Raw genomic sequence first — 23,212 nt, 5'->3', positions numbered from 1 at the left:
ATTTTGAGAGCCTAGGGATTCCAGGGTGGTGGATTCCTCAGTCCAATTCGTCTCACAAAAGCATCGCAGGCACGTCGATGGATTAAGTTCAGTGGAATATTCTGACCAACCCATGTGGTTGATGCCTTCATTCCCCAGTCTCTGTCTGGCTTGGGCAGTTCTTGTGCGAGCGAGCGCTGTCATCCACGTAAACGAAGTCAGGACACAATGTACCACGGAAAATACTAACTTATTATTTCAGAATTATGGTAGAATGTCAATTTTCCCTGACGTATCCTGTGTCAAAGAAGTAGATTTCTTTATTTTCTTATGCCCAGCGATACTATAACTCCAGGACCTCTATACTATCACATTCTCGGATGTGCTATGGATGATACCGTGCTCCCAGTTCTCTCTACATCATGTGATGTCCAGAATTACTTGTACGGAACCGTGATTCATCTGAGAGCATCATATTGGACAATCTCATTTGGTCTCAGTCACAATGTTCCCTACACTACTGTAATCTAGTATACAATCAATACAACCAATACTATTTAGTCGTTGTGTTATGTGTCTGGAGGATAGAAGGGCACCAGAAGCACCAGCAGATGAGTAAGCAACTTGTGCTGGTGTAGCAGATCGATTCATTTTTGCCGACTGAATCAAGTACCGAACTTGTCAAACTGTTGTACATTTTTCAGGATCTTTACACACAAGCACAGCTACCTCTTGTAACAGTGTATTTTTGAAATTGGAAAATGACATTGATACGTCCATCACAGGTATAAACTCTGTACACTTTGACCTGCCACAAACCGATCAAGAGCTCTTCCATGGTCAACATCACTTAAATGAACCCTTCCCGCCATCTTCCAACAGACTATTTACTTTGCCCGAGGGTACTGCATGCACTGACGACCTCTACTGTATTTTACTTTCTCGTGGGATTCCGAAATTTAATATGGGAAATTTACTAATATGATTTTCCTTTAATGCGGATTTAAATGTGTTATGTATATAGCGTTATTTTTTAGGACCAAATCAATCTTGCGATAAATGTGTGAACGTAAAATCGGAATTCGTTCTTCTGAAGCTTTTCCTGAAAGCATTAAAACATACTACTTAAACGGAAAGCTTGCCATTGTAATAATACCTTCATCAAACGTTATGATGAGATCAGCATACAATCAGTCGAAATGTATCAGATGAAAGTATTGTTATAACAGTTTAATATATATATATATATATATATATATATATATATATATATATATATATATATATATATATATTGAAAAAATAGTATCATCTTCAGTTTTAAACACCTACGCATACAATGCGTACATTTTCTGTTAAAGATTCAAATAAGAACATGCAACAATTGAATCATGCATAAGGATTAAATTTCAGGTTGTTCGAAGTAGAGTGTAAAACGTGTTATAAAGAAAACGCTTTTATTTGTATTTTTTTTACACACAAATGCAAGAAAAAATAAAATATTGAAATGCACATTATACACATTACGCTGGGCTTCACAAAATGTGAAGTATGTTTTTATAACCCTGCAAAATTATACATATATATATATAGGACCTATATATATATTTTATATTGCAGTACTATGCAAAAGGATATTATTGTAACTATGTACAAATGTATATACATGTATTTATTATGCATCTTATGTGGAATACAAAGGTGAACTGATAAATACAACCTTCAAGTTCAGGTTTACAAGTACAATGACACGAATGGAAGGGATAACACTAGCACACGCTACACCGGCCTGAGTTGAACATGCACAGATCATATGCACAACATATTAAGTAAACTTCGGATAACATATTTTAGATATATACCTATATAGAGAGAGATTAGGATATTGAAAAATATATATATGTATATATAATCCTTTTTCTGGTTTTATCTTCAATATGTCACCAACTATTGATGTCAATATATTCACTTCAATCAACTAATTTGACGGCAAATACAATATTGCTGATTAACATCTACAATTAAATCAGAACTATACTGCCGCTTAAACATTCTTTTTGCTTAATTATCTGCTCTATTAATCTTTCAATACTCTTAATTGTTTATTCACTGGTTAATTTACAGACTTTTCAAATTTCAAAAAGACTACAGTATTGTCTTACACCTTCATAGAACAGGAGGAGAACAAGGACGAAATTAATTTTCTCTACATATATAATTGTATTATGACATTAAAAAGAAAAAAAAAATTACATCTAACAAACTTCTAAAGTTCATTAATGTTTTCTCGAGAGTCTCAACATTACAGTTGTTCTCAGTGGAGAAAAGAACTTCGAATATTTCATTTTTATTAAATACCTATTGTTTTACCATGCAAAAATACATTGTTAAAAGTTGGAAAATACAGATCCATCTTAATTGCGTATCCAGTTCTAATTCCATATTTCCTAAAATTAATTCTATCTTGTCTGTGGGGTTTTTCGAGATGTTCCGTTTCCTCGCACGTTCTCATTTCACCAATTCTTCCATAATCATTCACTTGCCTTAATCATCCGTTGCCTTTAGCGTAAAGGGCTTAATCGTGAGACGTTAAACTGAAATACTTCTAAAACTAATTCTATTGTGGAACAATTTGGAGAAGTTGTGAGGATTTTTTTAAGTGACAACAAAGAAAATGAACTCAATTCTTAGTAAGCTCTTGTACGAGACTCATTCTTTGCTTCATTATTTTATCATGGCAGACCAATAGCCATCATAAGTCTGAAAAAAAAAACGCGTTTACCTTATCTAAATGCTCGTTTGTTTCCCTAATGGCTGAAGATTTATCTTTCTACTGTTGGTGGCACTACCAAGTTTACTGAACTGGATTAGTCTTAGAACTAGTGAAACTGGTGAAGAGAACTTAGAATCGATATGGTGATATCTGGACTCAGAATCTCCTGATTTATGATGTGGCAGCTCATCAGTTGTTACTATAAAAGTCTAAATGCTAATATAAATGACAAAAATTTATTTTAATGGCCATAAAGGGCTCTCTGTTTCTAGCCCGACTCAATTTTACACCAGGCTGGACTTCCCGTTATTTACACCGAATATCTACATTCTTCTGCACGGATTCAAAACCAGAATCAGACCGCAAACCTTACACGTATGCTCACTATACCTTAGTTGATACTTTTACTAGAAACAGAACGTCAAATGGATAAGACGAGCTCTACTGATTTTAAGACAAATTACCCAGCCAACCTTTCCGAACAAAACATGTACTTTTTTTATAATACTAATAATAATTTTAAAAAATCCGAAGTTTAACGAAATAACATGCCCTGGGCTTACATTGTGTTTTACTTGCATTTTTCTTCCTGTAGTACTTTCGAAATTTTACTTACATTCAAACAAATTACTGTAGTTTGAGAGAGTCCTTGTTACTTAATTCAGACTCTTGAATCATATGAGTATACAAAACATATCAAGAGAAGTCTGCTCGAGATACATCAATTCATAACTCTAAGCAGATAGATTGATTTGTGCAACGAGGAAAGTTAACTAACAACGAATAAGAAAGGTACACCAAATCTCATGCAAAAGTACATCATAATTCGTAAGTCAAACAAGGAACACTGCTAAAACACGTCACAGAATAAACACAAGTTTTTAACTGTTATTTACATGTAGGTGAGTCTGCCGAAACAAAAGGTGAAAATACCAAGGCACAAACACCCTTTCTACAGACACGTCATCTATTGTTCCTCCACGTGCAAAACAAATTACATTGAATGCTTTTGTAAATGGATTTATGTGTAAATGCTATGGCAAAATAACATTGTTTCAGGAATCACAAAAATGAAAGCTAACAATTTTGTGAGAAACTAATGAGGTAGATGGGGGGACGTGGAAAGATACTTTCAACATATTTTTAACTTAAATTATTAAGAAAAAAAAAAGACTATGACGACTAGGAAGAAAAATCAAATGTTCATTTCTTTCTTCTATTTGTACAGTAATATAAATTGAGATCTTGCATTTATTTACAAATTCAAACAATCCTTGGGCTGTAGTACTCAAATATTGAAATTTTTTAAGAAATATTTTTTAATGACTAGCATTGAAAACCAGCATTTATTCATTATTGCACTTTATGTCATACGCTGTGTTTTTTCCCCCCAATATCTGTTTTTCACGGTCCAATCTCCAGTAATAGTTTTTAACGAATTTAAAAATAAATTAAAACACAAAACGGTCGACATCAAAAGTAATGTCCTATGCCCATGATTGTGAATGCTTCTAGATTGTGAATGCTTCTTATTTTGTTGGAACACTTCAAAACATTGAAATGAATAAATGCTAAAGTAAACCTTCTACGATCTCTCTTTAAAAAGCACTGTATGCTCATTCACTGCAGGAGGTACTGTATGTTAGACGAATTTACGATTTCTTTTAATATTTATTTAGAAAGCAGATTTATCACTTTTATCAGGTAATATTATGCTTACTATTGTAAACAGGAAGGTTTTTGAAAGTGAGATGGATCGCCAAGCTTTCTTGAAAATGACAATATTCGCTAACGAATGAGTATCACGCCGTCAGATTACATATCAAAATTATATAACAAAGGGGGAGGGAAGTAAATGTTCCTAGCTATGAAAGTTAAGGAGTTTTTTCTAGTTTCTTGGCTCAATATGTCACATTGAGTACATTATATACATATTAGAAAAGTCCAAGATATTTATTATTGCTACCATATGTGCGGAACACAATGAGATGAAAAAACAAATTTACGATGGCACTAACGGGAAACGACAATAAATAATTCGATCTAGATTACCGACAATGAACTTTAAGTAGATCTTTCATTTGTATAGAGAAAATGTCATAAGAAATGACAAAAATGCATATTAATAAAATATTTGGTAGATAAGAACTTAATTCGAAGGAAAAAATCAATACACAATATAATTACATATTTAATTACTACGAAATTGTACCATAATTGTATAAGTAACAACTTAATGTGTATAGATAAAACACGCAGATTTCTGACGCAAAACTACTTTCTCTCAATCCTTATTGCCAAGATGTGAGCAAGAAGTTTGAAATTTCAATAATAAAATTTATAAAATACTTCACACAAATGAATAAAGATAAGCAGGAAATTAAATTTTAAAATCATATTCCGAACTAGTACAGCCAAAAGCCAGAACACCAAGACATAGCTCAAAACAGAATATACCACACACCTGATGTCCGTACGTAACACTACATAAAAAGTACTTTGCGGCAAAGAAATTTCTTGGAACCAAAATTATGTGTGTGATAAATTACGAAAGAGAAAATAATCTTTCCGTAGTGAAAATGTAACTTACTTTAAATTACGTTGTTCAGAAATGCTAATGTGAAACTATGTTGAGAGATTACGAACTCAGTAACAGCATATGAATTAATCACACACGAACTTTGTGTTACTTATGATAACCTTAATTTGCCTATCAATGCCTCGCCCCAATCTACAGTTTTTGAATATTGTTATTGTGGGAAATAACGACACAGTAATTATCCCTACTAACGTCATTTTTTTATATATTTATTTTTAGTACTGAATTCTTCAATAGTATTTTCTACCATTTTGTAAGTTCAAAAATACACAGAATCGAAATATTAAGGAAATATTTTTCTAGCGTACCTGCTAATATACATATGTTGAGTATTTACACCTATTTAAAACTTATGATGAGTACGATTATCTTTCTTTTGTACAATCAGTACCTTCAAAATTGCATGCACTGCCACCGGGAATCAACGATTAAAACTATTGTTAATTGTACTAATGAAGCCTTAAAACTTACAAACTACGTTACACAGTAACGAAGGAATTCGCATGGTAACTAAGGCTTAATATAATAGTAAACGAGAAAATCATTTTTTAACGTTTTTGGACAGCAATACACTTCATAACAATGACAAAATGCTTTTTTTTTTTTTTTTTTTTTTTTTTTTTTTTGTTATTTCTCAAAATGTTAATATGGGTGACGCCTGAAAGTGCAATTAAATTCCCAAGTATATCTTAGAGGCACTGTTTATACGCTTACGCGGAATGTGATAAGTTCATTGTCAGTCGGTCGTGTAACTATCAAACGTGAAAGGTACAACCGCACATCATAAAGTAGACTAATTTAGAATATTAGATATTAGCTACGGCAAACAAAAAGTTTGATATTAATTTGATATTAAAATTTTGATAAACACAATTTTAAACTGAACTCCGTGGCACAAAGGATGAAAAGGCGCTTTAACAATGGAGAACGTGTGATCAGCACATCGCTAGTTCAATCACTGTTTTTGTTGCTGCTTCTTTGGCCAGAGTGCTACCTCTTTCAGCCAGCTCCACAAATTACAATTGTCGTGACGATGATGAGAGAACACCACACTATCAATACCAGTTATTCAAACTGAATGCTCTGTGATGTCATAGTTCACTTCTCGCCTTCTCTTTTGAAGGGAATAAGCTGGTACGTAACCTAATGTTGAGAAGAGACAGTGATGACAGGTAAACAGAACAGTGATAGCGTAGTCCATGGTTCTGCACACATTATTTGTGAATCCTTGATTGCCTGTACACTGGCAACATTTGGTCTTCTATGTCATTCTCTCCCCTCCTTTTCTCATCGTGTTTCTCACTGCTTTTCTTAGATTGTAAAACCGTGCTCCTACATCGGACATTTGGACATGAATGATCCAACTGGTTTTACCTACATCTAAGCACTGGCCAGACCTGACACTATTTGGTTCAGTGATCTTACGAGAATCATTAGAGAAGTGCAGCTACGGATACCTTAATACGTTAGGCCAATTTCTGATTTCTGAGAGACTTCTTTAACAATATTACTTAGGTATTACATTGACGCCATGGACAGTGCACGTGAAAGATGGGATAAGTTGGTTGGTTAGTGGATTTGGAGTTTAGCGTCCCGTTCAGCACTGAGGCTAAATGAGACACAGACCTACAGCTTAACGTGAGATCCAGATCACATGAGCTCCCACCGGGAATCGAACTTGGGTCGAAAAATGGGATAAGAAATGCCTCGTAGTTGCTTCATACTGTACTATTATGCATTGTACGCAGGATTATTCGAAAAATGAAATCCCACACGACATTGGAAGTCTTTATTTGCACTTACTGGCAGAATGCTTGGGTCAATACACTTGTAATAAAGATTACGAATGATTGAAGATACAACTCTACCAACGAGCTGTACGCAATACAGGTATTTTTTTAATAAGTTTACTTTAAAAAAAATAGCATGACTGCACTCATTGTCAAAATTTGTTTTAAAAACTTACAATCGTAATCTTCCAGACATTTTTGCAAGTAGCTGCAGAAAGAATTTCCTACGCATTTAGTTTCGGAACTAAGTGCATCTGAGAACACTGTGCATTAACTCCGGTTTTATCATAACAAGTATTTATCTGCAATTTTTTTTTTTTTTTAAATAAGTTACGAGGTACTGTAAATAAATACACATTTAATGAAGAAAGTACACAAGAAACTATAAATCAATAGCATTTGATACTTTTCGGATCTCTTCGTAAAATAAACATAAATTGCTAGTTCAAAGCTTAGGATTTTTGGAAGTTCGAAGTAGACGTTTTAAAATGGTCCCAAGCTCCTAACAGTTCGTGTAGTGCCTCCATTAATAAAGAGAACGTCCTTTTATGGAAGACATTTACGGTACAGTCATTATTTTAAATAAACCGTTCCCGTAATCTGGTATTTCAAGCAAATGCCAACAGAAAATGTAACAACTATTTACACTAAATGAATTAACCTTTTTTCTGTTTTTGAATAGAAGTATGTCAAATAATTGTAAAGATAAGTAATGACTTTTAGCTTTTTACTGGGATTGTTAGCATGCTTTGCATCGTAAAAGCTATGCTTGTTCACACTTCTCACGCAATGACTGCACTATTGTTTACGTAGGTCTAACCGATTCTTTGCGAAGTCTGATCTCTATTATTACTACTCTAGCACTTCGTTACAAGTTGTTTGACTTTTTTGATGTTAACGTCTACTACTAGATCTCTTATGTGAACTTTTGGTTTTCTGCACAAGTAATGAGGAAGTTATTGCATATCTTTGACAACAACTTTTAGGCATTTAATTTTCTCTTCCAGCACGGACATTCTTACATGAATTTCTATAAATAATTTTTCATACTAAATCTCGATGAAATCGAATAGAAAATGCAATACCTATTCCCGGTAAAAAGTTAATCATACTTAACACTCTTCATGAAAATATACATGAAACTTAGTTTAAACCTTCGAAGTAAGTAGGAAATTTTATAAACAGCTATGATACAATGGCACAGGACCAAACTATGAAAGTTTGATAAAATCCATATGGCAATTTTTTCTAGAAGTAATACATAGCAGATATATATATGTATATCATATGAAGGGTAAGGGGAAAAAACAAGGAATGTCCATGAAAGTGTTTTATCGAGTGCTTTGTCCTATCTGTTTGTGACCCTTGGTACTATTTGACCGTATATGCCATGTATGCGTAAATGTAGAAATGTTCATTAAAAAGGGACAAAAGACTAGACTAACATAATTGTTTCTTACACGTTTTTCAATATTAAAACGCCGTTTTCTCGAAAATGCAGTTTTGTGACATTCCTTGTTTTTTCCCCTTACCCTTCATATATTAAAAAAAAATATTGACACTTTAGGAACATTAAGAAATTTAAGATACAATAAATGTTAAGGTAACTTTACATAGTAAAATGGCAAATCAAAGTACGTAGTGTTTTCTTACAACTCAAGTACACATAAATGTATCATTACCATTTGTCATAATCTTTCAGTTATAGGGTTTGCTTTGTTAATTCCGGTTCCAGCCAGAAACTTCGATAAGAAGAAAGAATACTTAATTGTCACATGATAAAACACGAAAGCGATTAACACAGATATTACAAACACAATAAAAATATGGCATTACTACATTCACGAATTATACCACGTAAATGATGATGAGTAAATACATAATAAATGATTGTTACTGTAAATATTAAGATCAGTAAGAGATCACGTTTCGAGGAAAAGAATTATCAAGTACACTCAAACGATACCATGGTTATAGAAATGCTTTGTTTACATATTTAATTACTCACTAGACATATTAAATTCTCATAATTAATCTTCTGTAGTGAGTATTTAATAGTTCCTGGTATTGCTCTTTTCAAAATGTTCATCATTTAAATAAATCTTCAATGCAACAAATGATTCAATTTAAAATTCGATTGAAATATAATTTTGTATTACTTTGTTTCGCGCGATAAATACAACTAGTAATATTTCTCTACACGTTGATTTTTATGAATGTTAATAGTTGCACTGTTGGCACAATACCTTGTATAATACTAATCGATAAGCTGCAGATGGAAAATTGAAAACCATCAAAACTCGAATTACCTTGTAAAAAGAAACAAAAAATGGAAGAAAAGAAAAGACGTCGTACCACATAATTTAAATAATAATATTATAGTATGATAATAAACAGATAACTTGCCAAATGTGCATGATTTAAAATCAGAAATACATTTTTAAAAACTATTATTCTTATATTAGTACCTAATGTGACAATATTCTTGTGGCAAAGGTCCTGTGACCACAAATTTTTCATCACTTTTTTTCTTCAAATAATTACTAAGTGGCTTTAATATCTAAAGCCTTCAAGTACATAAAGATATAAATGTAATTTATTAACTTTCCAGAAAATTGAGTTTGTTTCACTTAAAGATATACGAATTGATGCTTTCAACTATGAAAACTCAATATTTGCGACAAGGGATCAAATCTAGATTTGGATTCTTCTTTATGTTATCGAGTCGAATACAACGCCTTCTGTTAGATAATAATACTAAGGTAATGCACTTTTAACACAATGTCAGTTACTCCCTTCTTTACTTCAAGTCTTCATGTAACTACACCGTTAAAAAAAAAATCAAAGAATGGTACTAGTTTCCTCCTGTGTATCATATAACTGGTAAACTACACTTTACTTAAAAGTAGCTATAACAAAAGAATAACAATACCCGTAACTAATCATAGGGGGAAATTATGTACCTAATACATAACAATAACTAGTTTAGATTTCCGTCGATGATTTCACAATCAAGCTTATGTATATCCAACCATATTCAATATATATCCAATATTAAATATATATCATAGCCAAATAAAAATCAAATCTTTGTTAATATAAAGATCCTGGAATGTTTTTCTTTTTGTTAAAATACATAAACAATTGAAGAATTATATTTTCATACAAAAACGTATAAAATTGTTAAATTTCATATACATTGTAACCAAACTGTAAGACTGGTACTACTGAAACTTTGATACTGAGAACAAGTGTTCAATTTCGTACCAACATTAAAATACGTCACCGGAAATAAACAAAAGTTTCAGCTATATTTTGTGACATATCTGTATATAAACATATATATGACACTACCACAAACGATGTACACGAAAAACCGAATACATAACTGATACTCCAAAATTCAAAACATTATATATATATACACACACACACATAAAATATCAAGTAGAGTTTGTACACAGACATACTGGGAATATAAATAAAAGAACTACAAACATTCATTATATTATAGCACGACTTAGGAATAAATAAATTCACTGTGCAAACGACACCACAAAACGCAAAAGTAATGGCACGACAGAAAATAAAGGAACTAGAGTTTCAAACTGATATTGGAAGCGGGACAAAGTTAAAATTTAAAGGATACAGTACTTGATCACTCTATCTTTTGATTTTCTGTTGATAAACTGACGAAAAGCTGTACTTTCCAAATCTGCTCGTATTAGAGGATAACAGTAATCGATATCTTAAACTGAATAAGTGGGTGCACGAATAGATTCTTCTTCCTCAAGTTCACCACATCGCAACTGATACCTTCACGTTTTCCTTATTCCCAACACGCTAATGTAGATGATACTTTTGATACCAAGATTCTCCTTTTTTCACTTCTTAATGACCATATGAAAATATATATCTCATGCTTTAACAAGTCCAGGTTCTTGAAACACTTAGGACTTGGAATGCAAATTACATAAATAAGCATTCGAAAGTTACAACTACAACGAAATAAGAGGGGGAAAATTACCATACTTCAAAAATTAAAAATATGCTTTTTGAACTACTTTTCATTCGCAGATCAGTTCAACCTGACGAAATAAGTTTCTGAAGTTGGGTGCATGGAAGATCAGTAGAAAATCACTCACCTCTATTGCAAAGGCTTTTTGTTCGATCCCAAGTCATGGGAATTTGTGATAGACATCACGCATCCTTACGTTTTGTCGGGGTTCTCTCGTTCTTTGTACGTTTCCATTCCATAAATGCCTTCATAATTATTCACTTGAATTTTCCCATCTGCTCTTTTAGCCTACAGGGCATATCTGAGGGACAAACAAACGATTTTGTATTTTCATTTACATTTTTGATGCAGTCTGTCTACATTGCAAAGAAAACACGTGACTAGAAAGTATATATTTTCATTCATAAATTATATCTGTACCTCACTCGCATCATTTTGAGTTGCTTCTCGATAATACTAAATAACGAACATTTTACATGAGTCCATAAAAATTACGTGATTTCAAATGTTATTTATTTTTATTTATTTATATTTTATTTACTTATTTATTTTTACCGATTTTTCTAGTGTATCTTACCTTTCTTTTGTCAAATTCACAGCTACACTTATAACAGAATTATATAGTCTTTTTCCTAGAGATAATGTAACTTTCGTTTATTTTATTTTAAAAATGATGCGTTTTCACACACTTAATATACTTTTAAATCGCGGTCCGGATGAAAAGGAACAAGTTTGAAAATAAGTACTTTGGTTATACAATATTTATCTGAGATATCTTAATTTTTCTCATTAAGCAAACATTGTAAATGTTCTGTTTGATAAACAGAAAGAAGAGGAAATTATGCCATCGTTATTCTGATTAATCACTGAACGTAAAGATTATGTTCCAATACTATGAATTTCACACTGTTTAGTTCAGAACTAACTTTCAGATTTAAAAAATAGTATTTTAACACAACTTTTCAAGTCTATGATATGTTACATTCTCCAGAAATAACCTAACGCGTAATAATCAACATTCAGAAGTTCAGATTTTATTTGAGTTGAAACATCACCTACGTCATATGTAAGTGCTTAATTAAAACCCCATTTAGCTTATTTGAAATTTTCAACTTTAAGATTGTCAGATGCTACTCTGACAAGAATTACAATTGCTATTTTGTGGTGTTTGCTCACAGCAGCACATTTAAACAATACCATTTAAATGCAGAAATAACAAAATATATGTATATGTTTCATTGCTAATACTTATACTAAGACATTTATACAATGTATACAAGATAATAGCAGCAGTACTTCATGCATCAATCTCACCTGTTATTGTTCAATACAGTGTGGAATCTGATTACAAAGTACTTGCCAAAGTAACAAAATATTTTGTTTATACATTGTTGCGGCATCACAAATTTAAACGATTATACTGCTAGATATTTACTACTACAATATTATAGTCATATACGATTACCATTTACAAGTGGAAAATTTTATTTAGTATTCTTAGTTTTATTTTATTTTTTTCTAGGTGCATGCAAGTTTACATAATCTCAGCTATATGATTTATAACGGTATTCACTACATACACACAATATTAGCGCTAAGGATATCCTACAATTGGTCAGATTTAGTCACTCGTGTGCTCAAGACTTACAAACTCTGACCAATATATGTATGTTTTGGTGACACACCACAAGTTGAGCTCCTCTGCAATCGATCGTTATATGTGCGGTTAATTCTGAACACAATACCGCTTGTAATTGTCAAAAACACTACAGTACCTATCCCCGTTTTGCTCTAGTTTTGTTATTTGCTTTCCTACTATGTTTTAATTTCATCATGTACTAAACTAGAATTATCTCTGTGAATTCATGGATGGTTCTCTGAAATGCTTGTCAGTTTATCACTGCATGCATCACAAAAAGGAAGCCACGCACTCGCCTTTATCCACTCAATCTCCATTACATCAAATTTTAAAAACAACAGCTCAACAAGGATAAAATTTTCACATAATTCAACATCAACAATGACTAGAATCAAATCATTAAACATATCTGTAACACTTTGTTTTAATCAGAAGCTAAGCAGGTACTTACCCTGCTTCGTGTGCAATTAAAACTTACTATTAGTCACAGTTAGTGACTATTATCACTGGGTACCTTATCCCCAAAAACTTTCTACGTAGGTTAACGCGCCCTCAGGATCTAATAGCTTCATACATTTTTCGTGCTTGAAATCGTATGTCTTCATTACGATGCTGATTCATCAAGACAAAAGCCTTGCTTCGCATCTTTTCATTAATATTCACTCCATAGATAGCTGCATACCTGCTAAAGAGAAAACAATATATACTACTAGATTAGTTCCAAAATATATGCTCAGCTCTGGAACATGATGTATAGCAGGTTAAAGAAAATGGACGCCCATCTTTCTTCGGAAGTCCTATAGTGGTATTCGTAAGTTGAATAGACGTTAAAGATACAACGTATAAGAACATGAAATGCAACCTATTAAATATGTGCGGAGACCAAAGAGAAAGGCGTCATTCTTCTTGTTTAACATTACTGTACAAATAAAATTGTCTATCCTTAATATACAGGTTTTCCATAAATCACCATACATCCTATGTATTATCTGTTTATGTATTTATTTATTTATTAGTAACTTTATTTAAAACATTTTATTTCTCTGTGTAAGTCGCAGGTGGCAGCAGAGCTTGGCTACAATTGAAACAACAGTTAGTAGTAGTAACAGTGACAAATAAGATTAATTATTCGATTGAAGAGCTTTTGATTGCTACGAAAAACGGCACATTATGTAGACAAGACAACAAATTGTGAACAATTCGAACAAAAGTATGGAAAGCTACCTCCAAGAAAATCAACACTCTTAGGTTGGGAAAAACAAGCACTTGCTCTGGAAGCGTCAAAGGTTGTCCCAAAAAATAGTAGACTAGTCACCAATTTGAATACATATACTACAGTTTCCGAGTCCATCCAACTTGCACCTCGTACACAGATATGCAAACGGGTATCAGAACTCCATATTCGACACTGTCGTCGTCACATAAAGTACTACTTAAACATGAGGTCGTTTTGACTTTCGTCTGTGAACTTACTGTTAATGATATGCAGAAACGCGGAGAAACATGTGCTTTATTACTGGAGTAGTTTCCACTCTTTCTTCGAAAACGTCCACATTTTAGTGAAGACTACAATTTAGTGTAGCAGTCGTGCTTACAATACTGTTCTCGGGAAGAAGGGTAATCCGCATTTGAGACTAGAGTCAGAACATCATCCTCCACATGTTATGCTATGGGATGTTGCTGCAACTTATATAGTTCCTTTCTTTCTCCTTTCTTTTAAGAGCCTCTTGACTGAGCAACATGTCTGGAGATTCTTCAAAATTAGTCAATACCCAAACTAACTAAACTATGAAAAAAGAAAAAAAAAAGCCCAGTTCGTTGCACCCGAACTTATTCGTAAACTCCTAACCAGCATCCCTGGAGGATATATTAACTGTAGATCTCTAACACTGCAATGGCCTCCACAAAACTCTTGACCTAACTACACAGAACGATAGCCTGTAGGGAAACATCAAAGAACAAGTGGTTGTAAATCACTATGACGGAGTAATTATAACTATGTAAAATGTCGCACAGGACCTGAACATGTACGCGACTCTGCAAGGACAACGATGAAGCTCACACAGATCCATTAGATCACTAGATAGTAAGCAGTACCATTTAGGGTTACGGTGACTTATGGTACACCGTGTACAATACAATGATAGAATGCAACACTTGATTTCCCGAGAAGCATGAACTTGTTGTCTGTTGAAGTTTAGAGCCCCTTTTCAGCACCGAGGCTATATGAAACGTCACCTACAATTTAAGGTGGAACTGAATCACCGTAATGCGTTTAAATTTTAATGCTCTCTCATCGAGAATTGAACGAGGGACCATGTGCACCAAAGACATACGCTAGCCACTAGACTAGCAGGGAGAGCTAAGCTTGAACTCAAGCCATAACAATTTTATTCAATTGGTGATGAATACTACAGGAAAAACAATTTTGCGGCAGTTACGAAATTTCAACATCATTTGAAATCCAATTAAGTTGAATTTCAAAATTTCCAAAAGTTATTTTTTTTTAGACGTAGGCCCTTATAATTCTGTACCGTATTAGCCCTAAGCTTACAGAAAATTTCCCAGTATCAAACACAATTACAAATACGCGCATTATCTCAGTTTGTCAGTTGTGCATAATTGAAATATGGTACTAAAGTGTATGATTATCGTAATATATTTGAAAAGCCTCTCATCCAACTCTGTCACTAACCCTAACTGAGATATTCCTCTATCATGCCAGCAAATATTGAATAGCAGCCTTTCGGTCAAAGTCGCTTTTGTTCATATCTCTTGCTCCAGAATCACTACAGACAAATCGGGTATATTCGTACTAAACTTCCACTCACTCAATCAAAATTCACGTACCAGAAACATGAAAGAAATATGAGCTTTTGTTGTTACAGCACAACTTTCGTAATTGGCTCCAAACCAGAGTATAAACTTCGTAATTCTCACTACATTACAACAGCAGAGAAATTAAGCTGATTACTATACATTCTACAAACCACAAAAATCAATAATATGCCTAAATATACACGGGAAAATAATAAAAACTCATTAAAACTCACATTGTTTCCGGTGAAGCTGCTTTGTCTTCCGCTGGAAGATCGATGGTTGGATCCAGTTTCAATTCCTTGGCAGTTGTTGTTAGGTTTGCTAATAGTGTCACTACCCGCAGCAAGATTTCTTCATTTGTCGAAGGGTCTAACAGGTATATCAACCTTCTGGGTGCCTGTAAATATGTATATAACATAAATTTGTTACTCATCGCAAGTAGTTTATCAGCATATCAGTAATCCATGCACGACAATGCTATCACAAATACAGCTTGTATAATTATTTGAAGACTACGATCATTGCTGAAGAATGAACAAAATATTATATTGGAATGTTATTTTGGAAAATTTTACTCTTAATTTCTATTGTTAAAAAAGTTGACTTTTATAATGATTTCAAAACAACTATTAAAATATTAAGAGTCTCGGTGAAAGAGAGAACTATTTCTCGTGTAACCTATATTTGAATGTGGCTCAGGGGTTCACCCAGTCTCTGTAAAAATGGTACCTGGCAAATTTGGGGTAAAGGTGCCCGGAGCGCTGTGCTGGCTGTATCACCTCATGTATGTGCCGAAGTCGAATGATATAGAGCCTTACATCCAAACCGGAGGAGGAAAAGTCAGTCTCACTCATAAATGGACGAATTACCTATGTTACTGTTCCGTGGTACCTGTGCTGTAACGTGAGGTAGGTTGGCTCTTGCTGGTTTCAGCACGCTCCCATAATAGATTGGACTATGCCAGGTTGTGGTCAAATCGTGGGATTCACTATCTGGTGGTGTTTGGAGGATTCCGGGCACCGCTGGGGCAAAGTGGGGCTGAAACTTGCCTTAAATACCCCAGTACCGACAGTAGGTCTACCAGTAGACTTCTATTCGTTACAGAGTTCCCTTCACCAACAGATACAGCTAGGAGATGAACTTAGGCCCATCGCACAATGGGCGTATCCCATTACCATTCTTAGGAAGGATATTAGCAACTTCCCAGGAAATGGTGGGAGAGATTTGCTGTGGGTAATGGTAGTGAGCCTACCGCACATCGTTCCAACCAGTGACTAGTTGGTAGGATGACAAGTTGAGTCTTCAGTGCTTCAAGCTATCCTGACTATCCACTGTCTTTGCTCAGTGGGTGTCACAAGGCATAAGGTCTCAGCATAGTAAAACCTGCGATCAATGCAGTAAAGGTGTTCTGAGCTTTGATCATTTACCTCAAAGTCACCTCGAGTCGAGACCTTCACACCGCCTACCTTTTATTTGAAATATTTCCTCAGTAAGTTTTAGGAAACTGGCTACGCCCCAACTTTCCCACATTTTTTTTTAAATATTAAAAAAAAAGAATAATAACAATTTCTCGCTGTAATACTTCTACAAGTAGCATTGTCATGTGTACAGCGCGTCAAGGAGTTGGTTAGTATGACGTTATATTGTCTCAATTAATATTCAAACCGGAAATGGTAGTATATTTCAGTTTTATTAGAGAAATTAGGGTGGAGATAGAATATATTCTTGGGACACTTAATTAGTTGCAGAAAACCGCTTCTCCCTATCTATTACCATTTTTATTCTAGAGCTCCTTCGTGGCTAAGCGGTTAGTGTTCGCGCCTTTGGCGTAGGACACCCAGGTTCGATTCCAGGCTGGAGCACATGTGGTTCGGATTCCACGTTAATCAGTAGGTCCCGTCTCTGATATAGCCTCGCTGCTGAAAGGGGCGTTAAATTCAAAATCAACTCAACCATTTTACTCTATAGCGATCAACGTTAAAATCAGAAATTGTTAATTTATACCTCCTGGTTTGAATAAAGGGTTAAGAGAGTAGATGGCATCTATTCTTGGAACACTAAATCTATTCTAAAATAATAATAATAAATGTTTCTCGTTATCGCTTCTTATTTCTGTTTATGTAGATCAATATTGAAAGCGGAAGTTATAGTGGATTTCTATCACTTGCGATTTTAGTAGAAAGTTAAGGATGGAGATGAAATGCATTTATAAGGACGCTTAAGCTATCGCTGGGAAGCGCTTTTCGCTATTTATTATCGTTTTTGCTCCTCAGTTTGAATACACGTATCACCTCCTCCAATGAATTAGACTATTCTTAACTTTTGACCCCCTACATTCTGGCAAAAAATATCTGAGATCAAAAATCATAGTTGTTCTTAAAATTTTTTGTCTCCCGGACGACGGACATACGGATAGACAGGGTAAATATATAAAGGAGTTTCGGTACACCAAATTCTTTAAAAATACTTAGCTCAGTAATCAGTGTTACTAAGGTGTTGCTCACTGTCCATAGATAAATATTTAATGACAACAATACAATTAGGTGTCGATTTGAAGAATATTTGAAAATAAAAATAAAATACAGAAAGGTATAACTGAACGTCTTAATACATATTCAATTTACCATAAACCTCGTCCTAATTATAGAGCTTTTAAATTTATTTTTAGTTGTTACTGTCCCATTGGCAGAAATCCACTATCTCTACGTGGAATACAAAAAATTAAAAACGTACAAGTTTGCCTTTTTCTTAAGAACAAAGTGCCTATGACCATATAATTTCACCGTAAATTCATGGATGTAGTGGGATTTGTATCAGTTTCTTATTTTAATTGGTAGAATTCTCAGGAAGTAAAAAAGGAACATGAAGCTTACACAACAAATGAAACAAAAGAAAACTGTGTTTTACCTGTGCAGCCAAAAGGCTAGGAACCATATCTTCATTGCAGGAGAGATTCACCAGAAGTTTCAAAGATTGAAGTTTAATCTGAGGAGTTCCAGAGTCTACCATATTATATAACAAATGAAGAACAGCATAGAATTCATCGTGCCAGTCAGGAAGCGCCGCAATATTAGTTAACGTAACTAAAGCGTTTAGAAGAAGTTTCTCATTTGGATGTTCTCGTGTCACAAAAGCCAACAATATAGGTATTGCATTCTGAAAAGTAAATACGAAAAATGAAATATTGACTCCTGCATTATGTACACAAACGGTAAACAATATGACATTTCTTTATACAGCATAAAACAATAAGTTAAACTTTGAAATTATTTTATACGTTGTTCCTAAGTAATGCTGGGAATTAAGGTAGCTCTCTAATTACAACTAAATAATTAGTTTTAAAAGAGTTCACCACATAGATTTTCAACTGATGTAAGATTCGCTAAAGATGCATCCAAATTTATAAGAAAAGTACAGTTACACTAAGTTACACATGAAATTAAGTGTACCCTTAAGGGTCTTTACGAATCTCCCCACCACACTTTTCTTTACCGATTAACTAAATGAAAATAAAGAATATATATAAACAAATTAGAAAATAAGTTAATTAGTGTCTACAAAATGTTAAATACAACAATAATTATTCGAAATCTTTCGTTATAGCCTAAATATCTAGAGACTTGTTTATGACGTCGGGAACTCAATTTCTGCACTATAAGGAAATTTGAAACCTACTAGTTAATTTAATAGTATTTTATAACTGTCCAATGACCTACTTTCCAAAATTAACACTTTTTTGTTGTTGAACTTTCTTTTCTTTCTTTCTTTTGTTGTTGTTGTTGTTGTCGTTAAAGAGTTATTTACGAAATATAAGAAGTGAAGATTCTTTAGCTGTAGTACTCTGCTTTGGTTTGATGAGAGAAATAAACAAGCGTGCTGTTGAGGTAAACAAAATTGATTTTCAATATTTCGCATGGCAAAAGTTCTGATGTTACAATTCTTTTTAACTATATATAACAATTATGTCGTATCGTAAGAATTAACACACGATCTTTCAAACTTAAAACTCAACTTGGATCTGTAACTACCGAATGATATGCCCAATTCCAGCATAGTTTCTCTTATCCTAAAGATAAAAGGCAAATGGCATTCTCTCTAGAACAACGTAGAAGGAGTCTATCAACAAATTTCGAGACTGGTTTTGTTTAATATAAAGTATTTTGTTTATCTACGTTAAAAAATTATCACCCTCAAAACGGTCTTCTTGTACAGCTCCTGCAACTTCTGATATAAAACCTCGAAGTCTTATTTTAGAAACGTATTAAATCCATTCTGCAATTTCTGCAATTCACGCTTGATTTCGGCAACGGTGCCATAAAAACGACCATCATGGTGGCTGGATCTTCCTCTTCAGGAAAACAGTGAAATCCACAGGAGACCAAACTTGGCAAGTAGGATGGGGGGTGAGCTGAAGCCCTGTTGTTTCTGAGGAGAAACACACATTTAAGGAAAGTTCACATATGTGTTCCACTGCTATTGTCCATCATCCTTTTTTCAGTGTGCCATATCCGGTCGCTTCCATCTAATATTCTCCTTCAAACGACCTCAAACCTTGCAGTAAAACTCGTTACTGACACTCCGTCTGGTCACTTGCTGTACATAATAAAATTCAAGATCTAGTAATATACATGGTCAGAGTAGCACCACTTGCACCTCCCGATGTACATAAGACAATGTGTCTTAAAACACTGATGTATGAAGGTCTCTCTTACTGTGCTGTCATCTGTTTTTGTTTGTTAGCATCTCTTGTCAGCACTGAGGTTATATAAGACGTGGACTTACAGTTTAAGGTGTATCTGAACAAACGCAATGCATTCAATGCGCTACCACTAGGAATCGAACCCGGAACCCCAGCAGCTAAAGGCGCACTCACTAGCCACTAGATTTTTGGGGAGGGCTGCGCTACCATCTGATGGTGAGTTCCAGAACTATCTAGAAATTTTCCAATACCACCTCGTGTATCGTTAGTGAAAGCGTATCATTCTGCTAGCTAATAGGAAGGTTACAGGTTCGAAATCTGAGGTAGGTTATTCTAATGATAGTGTGACTATTCATGGCTCATAACAATATTTATATATATGTCTGTATTTTCATTTATTTTCGATAGTGTCTGAAGAAGGATATGCTAGATATCCGAAACAGTTACAAATTATAATTTAAAATAAAGTGGGTTTTAAGCTTTGGTCAGTGTCTCTTTTGTTAAAATAATATAATGATAGTGTCTACAGGATGTCCAATATACAATGTATTCCGCAGTTTGGGATAGTAGAACTTTTAAACTGGAATCGGTACGCAAATAACAGTTATACCAAAATGAAGCCTTGTTCATGCATATATTTTTAAACTAGGAAGCAACGATTGAAGTACACTAGAAACCACACAATGTTGCCACATGTAACTGAAGGTGTAAATCATTTTTTTTTTACAAGTCACGTAAATTGACTCATAACTCATACGTATAGATGTTCTGTCGTTAATTTTCAGTTTGTATAGTTGGAGTACCTTCGAAACTATGGAACGGAAAAAAGAATTTTTCGTTCCTATTGATAACTAATCGGATGAGGCCTTTGTAAGGGGTTACTAGAGAAAACATGGTTTCCATAAATTAACATTCTGAATTGACAACAGTGCTGATGTTTCAGTGCATCAAAATGTGTGTTAAGAATCTGTCTACATTATGCAATTCCTGAAAACAATGAAAAAGAAACTTTGAAATTATCATGATAAAACTTTTACTTACATGGACCCGGCAACACTGCTATTCATTGAATCAAAACTGGAGCAGTTCCAGAATCTGCCGTAGAACTGACAATTCAGATCGTGATGAACAGCAATGTTGCCGGGTGCATGTAAGTAAAATTTTATCATGATAATTTCAAAGTTTCTTTTTCATTGTTTTCAGGAATTGCATAATGTAGAATGCAATTCGGTGGAAACGAAAAATTCTTTTTTCCATTCCATAGTTTCGAAGCTACTCCAACTATACAAACTGAAAATTAACGACAGAACATCTATACCTATGAGTTATGAGTCAATTTACGTGACTTGTAAAAAAATTGATTTACACCTTCGGTTACATCTGGCAACACTGTGTGGTTCCTAGTATACTTCAATCGTTGCTTCCTAGTTTACAAATATATGCATGAACAAGGTTTCATTTTGGTATAACCATTATTTGTGTACCGCTTCCGGTTCAAAAGTTCTACTATCCCAAACTCCAGGTTGCATTGTATATTGGACACCCTGTAGTTTTAGAATTGTAACTTCAGATATACTGCTTTTGGGATTAATGTCTACTATGAAAGAAAATTTGCATGAGGAATAAATATTTCTAGTGGTCAAATACCCCGTAAAACTTTTATTACTATTATTGATAATAATAATAATAATAATAATAATAATAATAATAATAATAATAATAATAATAATAATAATAATAATAATAATAATAATTGGTTCCATAATTCGTATTTTAATACAGTTAGCATATTGGCTAGATGTAAAATTACTAATAGAGAGGAGAAAGCATTTTGCATCTTACAATTTCACGTGACCTGATCTATATTGAATATGCGAGTCAATCTCTTGCACGATTTAATAAAGAACTACCAGTAATGAACTAAAAGATGGTATGATCAACTCTTTACGAATAGACTGTCTTTGTAAGTATAAATAGTTTGGCGGACCTTCAACGTCTCAAGTGAATATCAAGAGGAATAGTGAATTTTTACAGCATAATCCTTAGAAGTCTACAGTGATCTTCTCAAAAAATAATGAGGATGCATTTTTTCGTTAGCTGTTGATTTGATTTGGTGTTCATCGTCCCTTGCAGCAGCAAGGCTATATGAGACGTAGATCTACAGCTTAATATGGGATTCGAGCCATATGAGCTCCCGTCAGGAATCGAATCCGAATCTCCCACGCAAAAGGCGCGTATGCTAACCGCTTAACTACGAAGGAGCTCTTTTAGTTAGTTGTGAAGTGATCAAGCAAAATTGTTGTATTTGGGGACTAAGAATCTTCAAAGTTGTCGAATGTGTACATGTTCCGCCAAAAACAAATGCATCTTGTGTCACCCCCACGTCGAAAGTCTTTGGTATTCTTTTCCCGTATCTGCCGTAACTGATGAAACATTCTTGAACATTCTACTACATAGCTTATGCGTCACTATCCATCAGCTGGATGAAGATCCATGCCACTGACACAATGAGAGAGAAAACGTGGTGAACGAGAGATTGCCACACAGACGTATGGGACGTGCAGCTAACAGAAAACAATATCTTCTACGCTAGTTTGTCAATGCCATTGAATATTTCCCTTCTGACAACAGTGTATACCACAAATGTCTAGAATTCACCACTCCGCACAATGTGCGTCAACTGCAAGATTAAATTCATGCTGCAGTACAAATCATTGATGAGAACATGTCGAAATGTGTTAGTCTACAATTGGATTACCAGACTGACGTGTATCGAGTAAATAAAGATGCTCACACTGAGCATTTATGATTTGTCAGCTTCATGTTAGCCACTACCAATTAAACTTGGACAACTCCATTACATTTGTGTGAAATTATGTCTTGTTTCGACAGTTT

General features: G+C 34.0%; 1 protein-coding gene across 2 annotated transcripts in view; it reads right to left on the bottom strand.

The window, feature by feature from the left end:
* Positions 1-1,419: 1,419 nt before the first annotated feature.
* LOC145688370 (uncharacterized) overlaps positions 1,420-23,212 on the bottom strand; it is a 64,894-nt gene continuing 43,101 nt past the window's right edge. Inside the window, exons 6-8 of one of the 2 annotated variants that reach the window (XM_081762527.1) lie at positions 18,526-18,774; positions 15,852-16,015; positions 1,420-13,483 (exon numbers count right to left, since the gene is read on the bottom strand). In XM_081762527.1, the coding sequence (XP_081618653.1) occupies positions 13,351-13,483; positions 15,852-16,015; positions 18,526-18,774 (546 nt within the window). In that variant the 3' untranslated portion in view covers positions 1,420-13,350. The remainder of the gene's footprint in view (positions 13,484-15,851; positions 16,016-18,525; positions 18,775-23,212) is intronic. The other variant, XM_081762528.1, reaches the window with a different exon arrangement.

This window comes from Thermobia domestica, chromosome 6 (genome assembly GCF_964235325.1).
Source record: "Thermobia domestica chromosome 6, izTheDome1.hap1.1, whole genome shotgun sequence".
NCBI classification, from domain to species: Eukaryota; Metazoa; Arthropoda; class Insecta; order Zygentoma; family Lepismatidae; genus Thermobia; species Thermobia domestica.
Note: the sequence above shows the minus strand (reverse complement) of the source record. Positions and strands in the feature narration are given on the sequence as shown.